General features: G+C 44.1%; 1 protein-coding gene across 1 annotated transcript; it reads right to left on the reverse strand.

The window, feature by feature from the left end:
* Positions 1-1,155: 1,155 nt before the first annotated feature.
* On the reverse strand, positions 1,156-5,801 carry LOC129868942 (zinc finger protein 628-like). The gene is made up of 2 exons (XM_055943313.1): positions 4,605-5,801; positions 1,156-4,444 (listed from the first exon to the last, which is right to left on the reverse strand). The coding sequence occupies exons 1-2, from the start codon at positions 5,317-5,319 to the stop codon at positions 3,471-3,473; spliced, it is 1,689 nt and encodes a 562-aa protein (XP_055799288.1). The 5' UTR covers positions 5,320-5,801; the 3' UTR covers positions 1,156-3,470.
* Between the last annotated feature and the right edge of the window lie 1,795 nt (positions 5,802-7,596).

Genomic DNA, 7,596 nt, shown 5'->3' on the forward strand with positions numbered 1-7,596 from the left:
CAGTCCTGCTTTTTACATTAGAACAGGAGAGGTACTTACAGACTAGACTGATGAGAAATGGAGAGTCAGGAATACAATAACACAATCAGGATACTGCCACCTGCACGTAGAGCGGACAGAAGACTATCAAAGGTCTGATTTCTGACTGCCACTCATGACAAGACTGAGGGAGTCACAGCTATAGAAAGAAGGGGGGGGGTATGTCATTGCCTAATGTCTTTAGCCCCATGGAGGACAAAGGAATTCCAGATATTATAAATTTCCCCCTTTGTAAACTCATTGGTAATTTATTACTTACAGACCAAGTAGTAAGGCAATTGTGACTGTCATTACAACCCATATTCATCGCGTAAGATAGCAGTGAATGCCAGAACACCACCAGACTGGGTCAGTGGTACCAGTGGGACAGACTGTAAGACCACAGGGCTGTGGCAAGGTGGAGGCTGTGGGCTTACAGACATCACTGAGGTCAGCACTGGCATTTCAGTGGGACTGGGTAAACAAGGAGGGACTGCTGAGCCTAAGTCTGAGGAGGCATGGAAGTGTTTGGCTGTGATTTTCTATTTATCTAACCTTTTATATGCTACTGGTTTTCCATGGGCCGGATTATGTTAAATATGGTGCTTCTCCAGTCATATCCTGTGACCCAGTCTACTAGCATGTCATCAACGTTTATGACGAGGGCCCTTCGGAAAAAGCAGGGAGTGTGTGGCTGTTTTTTGTGTGCATGAGACCGTCAATATAATCAATCCATAGGGGAGACGGGGGGGGGCTGTGTGTGTGTGTCATTGTAAGTAGTCTGTGGGTGAGGGTGTGTCAGCCTGGTCATATCCGTCAGGGAGGGGAGTAGGGTCACCACTTTAGTTGCATGTGTGGAAAACGAGAGTGGATCAGAAATACAGGGCCGCCCGCCACCACAACACCAGTCTGACCACACCAGAGAGACCACAGGACGCTGTGTTCAAGTCTGCCTCTGTTAACCAGGAACATCTTACATTTAATGTGCCCGAGCTCCACTGTTGACTTGAAATTGTTCCACCACTAATCCTCATAAACATTGTGGAAAACAGAGTATATTGCAAGCTCAAGCCCTCACAGCAAGATCAATAAATATTATCTTATTGATTACATACAATAACTAAAAAGGTGACAATATCAACAAAGGCCCTTTAATAGGTAACATTACGACAAAGTAACTTTATGCATCAGATGGGTCAAAATACATTTTCAACACAGGAGGACAAGTAATAACAAAATCATGTTCTTTAACATTTCATACCAAATTCTTAGCAGGAAGAAAAATATAACAATTTGTTCAATATTGACGTGCAAAAATAACCACTGAATGCGGTACATGACCCTGTTACCTTGGGTCCAGAGAACCCACTATGCATATTGGATGTAACCCCAGCATTTTAAAGAATATTTTCAATATTGTCAACGGTAATGTACATTTTCCATAATTGCAGATGGACCAAGTCTGGTTCACAAGGATCATACACTGGGAAAGAGATTGACAGCTTTAAAAGGCAGAAACTAGAAGTGTGCTCTGATCAGACAGACACCCCTTCAGATAAAGATGGTTCCCCTTTTCTATCTGAATGGGCCAATCAATACCAGAAAGAATTGGGAACAATTGCAAGTGATTACATATTTACATTACATAGTGGCATTAATAGTTAAAGGAACATTCAGCAATATGACATGACTATAATCAGCAACTTCTGACAAAGAGAGTAGGACACAGCTATCACTTTGCATGAAGGAAGGATTTCCCAACTGGTACATATATGCAGTTGTTTATCAGTATGTGTGGGGTAGGTGCTAGTAAGGCCTTCCACTCTCTCTGAAGTTGCAGTTGTTTATGGTAACGTCACAATGATGAATCTCAGTTTAACGTCACCATGGCGGTGGCACTAATAGTAGTTAACTGTTCATTTGGACATGTTTTTTTATTTATTTAACTAGGCAAGTCTGTTAAGAACAAATGCTTATTTACAATGACGGCCAACCGGGGAACAGCGGGCAGAATGACAGATTTTTACTTTGTCAGCTCAGGGATTTGATCCAGCAACCTTTCGGTTACTGGCCCAACGCTCTAAACACTAGGCCACCTGCATACAACTCCATTCCGTCTCAAAATACATACGACGAGCCCCTTAAAGGATTTGTATTTCCAGCAGCCACATGGCTGTTATACACTAAAGCTGTGTTCGAAAACCAATACTAACATACTGTACACTACAAGTTCATTTTAGTATACTGTAACCGAACGGTATCCATTCAGTTGAGCGTACTAGTGCTTCTCCTGTCTACCAGACATTGCTGCTTGCTAGCATAACAAATTGCTAACTTGACATTTTAAGACTTCATTAACAATGTCCATTGAGAACGCACAATTACTGCCACTTAGCTATGCTATGAATGACACGAATAATCAAGTCAATAAACATTGGGTAGTTAGTTAGATAACATATAGTTAATATACTGGCAAGTTCTATGTATTATTACCAACTAACTTTAGGTAGGTAGCTAACATAGTGGAACATTCAAGCAACTGCAGTAATGCTATGCGGTTTGTAAGGCTAGCGTAGCTAACAAATTGTCAGCCAATATAACATGTAACGTAACTTATTTGAAAAGTCATTACCACATTACATTGGTCAACATTTGTCATAATTAGTTAAAGCAATGAATTTGGATCCGCTCTCGTTGGACTTGGCTGCATATTTGCCCCCATTTTCTTCAAATCTGGGGCGGCAGGTAGCCTAGTGGTTAGCGCGTTGGACTAGTAACCAAAAGGTTGCAAGATCGAAGCACCTGAAGAAAGCAATTAACAAACTGTTCCTAGGCCGTCATTGAAAATAAGAATGTGTTCCTAACTGAATTGCATAGTTAAATAAAGGTGAAAATGTTGTGAAGCCACACCCATTTTCTGAAAAATTGCATTATGGGCCCTATAAGCATGGAAATAGTGTCCACAGCTTGTATACTTCATATTTTGGCAGATGTAGTACGACATTCGGGAACTTTAGGTATACTAATTATATCCATACTATGAACAATAAGCATAATACATACTCAATTTATGTCACAAATAGTATGTTTAGCATGAGTATTCGAACACAGTTTAGGTAGGTTGTTGGGAGTTGTATAGGAAGGTCATTAGCAACGAGAGAAAGGGGGACATGATAGATAGGTACATTTCATATTGTATAAAATACTTTCACATTTCTAAGATTATAAAGCACTAAAAGGATAGATGTGTCAGAGGGTCAGACAGGCAAATGAAGTGTCTCTGAAAATAATAGGCTACCCTGGTCACTGGACAACACTAAGGATGTAGATAGATAGCCTGTTTCTCAGGAAAGGAATGGAGGCTTTCTCACACAGTACAGTAATGGAATAGGAAGACTCTTTCAACGTCTTGTTCTAATGCTGTAGGCAGTAGACAGAAGGATGAGCCCATCCTACACACAGTCCACATCATCCCCTTCGGCTCCCCACTCATCAAACCTCATCTGAGGGGAGGGGGCAGCAGGGTGGAGGCTGTTGATGTTGTCCAGGGCTTCTGGGTCCGGGTCGTCTCCCACGCCTGCCTCCATGTGGCCAGACTCTTCACGGTGAGTGCGGACATGCTTGCGCAACGCCGCCGGCTCCTTGAAGGTGCGGTTGCAGAAGGGGCAGCTGCAGGGTTTCTCTCCGGTGTGGATGCGCTGGTGGTGCTTCAGGTGCTGCAGTCGGCTCAGACGCTTGCCACAGATGGCACACACGTAGGGCTTGTCACCAGTGTGGGTGCGCTGGTGCTTGCGCAGGCCGTCTAGGTGGCGGAAGATTTTAGGGCAATCAGAGCAGGAGTAGGGCTTCTCGCCGGTGTGAATCCGAAGGTGGGTTTTCAGGGCCCCGGACTCCCGGAAGCGGCGGCCACACACCCCACATGGGTAGGGCTTCTCTCCCGTGTGGATGCGGATGTGCTTCTTCAGGCTGGAGATGAGGCGGAAGGTCTTCCCACACTCCAGACAATGGTGGGGGCGATCTGCATCTGGGTCTCCTGGAGAGGTGGATGGTCCTGCTGTCCCTCCTGCCCTACCTGGGGACATGCTGTCACTTCCTACTGCTCCAGGGGACCTCAACACCGCTTTCTGTCCTGCCAGTCCCCCCTGAGCCGGACCAAAGGTAGCAGCACGTGGCCGCATGGGTTTTGGTTGGCGGAGAGAGTAGCTGCTGGAGCGTGATGACCCCTCCTGCTCCACCACATGGATGTATCCCTGATCACCCACATTCGGGGCAGTCTGGTCACCACCACCAGCACCCCCGGCGCTCCTCAGCCCTGCCCCTCTACTGCAGGTCTGCCCTGGACCTGAACTTGGACCAGGCCCTTGCTCTTCTTTGATCTCAAACCTTGGTCCTACTGCTTGGGTCCCCTGCTGCTGCCGCCTCTCATCTGTTTAGTACAAAATAACAGAAAGGGATGTCAGAAGCACATAGACACTGCATGTTTCCATTCATTCCAAATGAGCTACAACAAATTGGTAATGATATTCTCCCTCTTTATATTAACATATAAACATTTGAATGCCTTATGACCAATAGGAATAATTTACCTGGCCGGCTGGGGTCAGAGCAGATGTTAGGTGTGTTGGCAGCATAGGAGTCCATAGAATGGTTGGTCACAGAGCCGTCTGATTGGATTGAGAGCTGACACATTTTATAGTCATCCCTGGAGTCATAAGCATGCAGAGACTCACTGAGAGAGCCACTCATCTCTAGGTCAACCCCGGAAACACACCGGCCGTCCGCACCGTTCACATTACGATTGCTCTGGCGGTCCCTGTCCATAGATGTGTTCATAGAGCCAATAGATGTGAGAGACGGGGCGAAAACCGACTGACCCATGGTCTGTGCACCAGGGAAAGGAATTTGCAACTGGTCGATTAACTTTTGGGCGCTGCTAAGACATTCCTGTAACGTCCTCAATTCCACTTTGAGTCTTTCGTTCTCCTGCTCCTTGTTAACCAGCTCTTGTTGGGTCTCGTTGAGTACAAGTACTACCTCGCCCAAGAGGGTATCCACAGCAGCGGTTAACGTGGTTTGAAAGGTCGGGGCTAGACGTGTCTTCAGTGAGGATACAGTCATGTTGCCCTGGCATGCTTGGTGCCCATACTCAGCCTTCCCTACTTTACGATCATAACAAGGAGTAGTCCCAGATCTGTTTGGGGCGTTGATTATACTTTGTTTACGATTAGGACCACCGGTTGTGCTATTGACACTCAACGGAGAATCCACGCCGCTATTACAATTTCCTCGCCTGGATGCCATAGTTACTACGGTGACCAGCTAGCGCCGCCTGAGAATAACGCAACTTCAGTAGCTAGCAAATTCTTTGAACTAGCTATTAGTTAGTCAAACGTGAAAGAGAAGTAGCGAGCCTTTAGCAATCCTACCTACTTGTTACTATCATAGTGATAACAATGCGTCAACTTAGTTATTGACAAGTTAGCTAGCTAGCTAGCTCACTGACGTTAGTTAAGGCGGAAAAATGAACTAACGTTAGCTGGCTAGCCACGTTAGCAGGCAAGCTAACGTCAATTGTATCCGTAATGCTAGCTAGAAAGCAAAATATACTGACAGTGATGGATAAAAATGTTCTGGAAAATTCAGCAACATAAGTTTGTTATTACTATAACGTTATATTAAAATCGTGTCTGAAGTAAACTTGCACTGTTATATAAAAGATAGTTATCCTCGTCGCAATGCCTAGAGCGGCTCGACGTCCATCTTCTAGGTAGTGTAGGGGCGTTTCACCGTCGCACATGAATGACGTACCACTGTTCTGGGGTGTAGTCATTATGCCGATTCTGTTGCAAAACGTTTCGTCTGTTGCAAAACGTTTTGAACAGAAACCGTTTACTCCAAACGGAAAACGCAAACGAGAGTTTCTATTAGACAAATATAAGGTAGGTCCCATAGAAATAAGAATACTATAAATACGAATATTCATATTTCTATAGTAGGTCCCTCCCCGTTTCGTCCCGTTTATCCCGTTTGGTTATTAAACGGTAAATCGTTTCCGTAATGAATACACCCCTGCATTTCTCGCTGATATGAAAGTCAGTTCCAAATGTTTCGAACATTGTATCGCACCCAAGGCGTATTTTCGTTTAGACGGAGCACTTGTCGGGGAGCAGGCATCAGACAGCTTCGTGAATAGACGTTATAATATGTATTTTTTATTTCTATGAAGCCTTTATTTCAGCAGGAAGTCATGCTGAGACCACGGTCTCTTTCGCAGTTGAGACCTGCATGAACACATCAATAAACAACAATTACACTATTTATTATTTTTAACCTTTATTTAACAATGCAGTTAAGAACAAATTATTATTTACAATGACAGCCTACCCCGTCCAAACCCTAACCCAGACATTGCTGGGCCAATTGTGCACCGTCCTATTGGACTCGCCAATCACAGCCAGTTGTGATACAGCCTGGAATCGAACCAGGTTCTGTAGTGACACCTCTAGCACTGAGATGCAGTGCCTTAGACTGCTACGCCACTCAGGAGCCCATACTATACATAGGCTATCTATACTGAGCAAAAATATAAACGCAACATGTAAAGTGTTGAACCCATGTTTCATGAGCTGAAATATAAGATCACAGAAATGTTCCATATGCACAAAAAGCTTGTCCCTGTCAGTGAAAATTTTTCCTTTGCCAAGATAATCCATCCACCTGACAGGTGTGGCATATCAAGAAGCTAATTAAACAGCATGATCATTACACAGGTGCACCTTGTGATGGGGACAATAAAAGGCCACTCTAAAATGTGTAGTTTTGTCACACAACCAAATGCCACAAATGTCTCAAGTTTTGAGGGAGTGTGCAATTGCCATGCTGACTGCAGGAATGTCCACCAGAGCTGTTGCCAGAGCATTTAATTTTCATTTCTCTACCATAAGTCACCTCCAACTGTAATATGTGAGCAGAGCTGGAGTGAAGTGTGCCCAATTTGACTGGAGCACAGAATAAGATTCCCAAAGGCTGGAGCGTTGGCCTTCTCACCCGCTCTAATTATTAGCTCCAGTAGTGCTCACTTCACTAGCTCAGGGCATGCCTGGCCCAGCATGCATTTGTAGTCATCTTGTGTGCTGCTATAGCCCCTTGCTTTAGCTACTGTCATGGAGTTCACTAAATATTTTCATAAAGAAACTGATAAAACACACAGGTGCAAAATCAAGGTGCCTGACAAAGATGAGGACCAAGAGCAAGAGAGGGAGTGTGGTGATGTAGTGTCCACAACTAAAGAATCATTGTGGAATCTGAAAAGACATATCCCGAAAGCATGACGGTGTACTTACTATGTGCACATCCTAAAAGAAAGGACTGAGATGGGTAAATAACTAAGTGTGTCGTTGTAGCAAACTATTTAAAAACTAAAAATCAGATCTCTTAAACATTTTGTTCATTTTTGTTCTATTATCTATACAATATGCAATAATTGATTTTGGCCCAATAAGCCTGTCATATTCCCATGTATGTTCAAGGAGCTTTCTGTTTTAAATTTGGGTTATTTTGCCTAAAAACCTTTAGGCC

Source organism: Salvelinus fontinalis, chromosome 13 (genome assembly GCF_029448725.1).
Source record: "Salvelinus fontinalis isolate EN_2023a chromosome 13, ASM2944872v1, whole genome shotgun sequence".
Classification (NCBI taxonomy): domain Eukaryota; kingdom Metazoa; phylum Chordata; class Actinopteri; order Salmoniformes; family Salmonidae; genus Salvelinus; species Salvelinus fontinalis.

Excerpts from the sequence above, each read along its gene's own strand:
- LOC129868942 (XM_055943313.1), bottom strand. The coding sequence starts at position 5,319 with ATGGCATCCAGGCGAGGAAATTGTAATAGCGGCGTGGATTCTCCGTTG. Across the intron at positions 4,445-4,604 it reads CTCTGACCCCAGCCGGCCAG|ATGAGAGGCGGCAGCAGCAG; the intron begins GTAAATTATTCC and ends TGTACTAAACAG.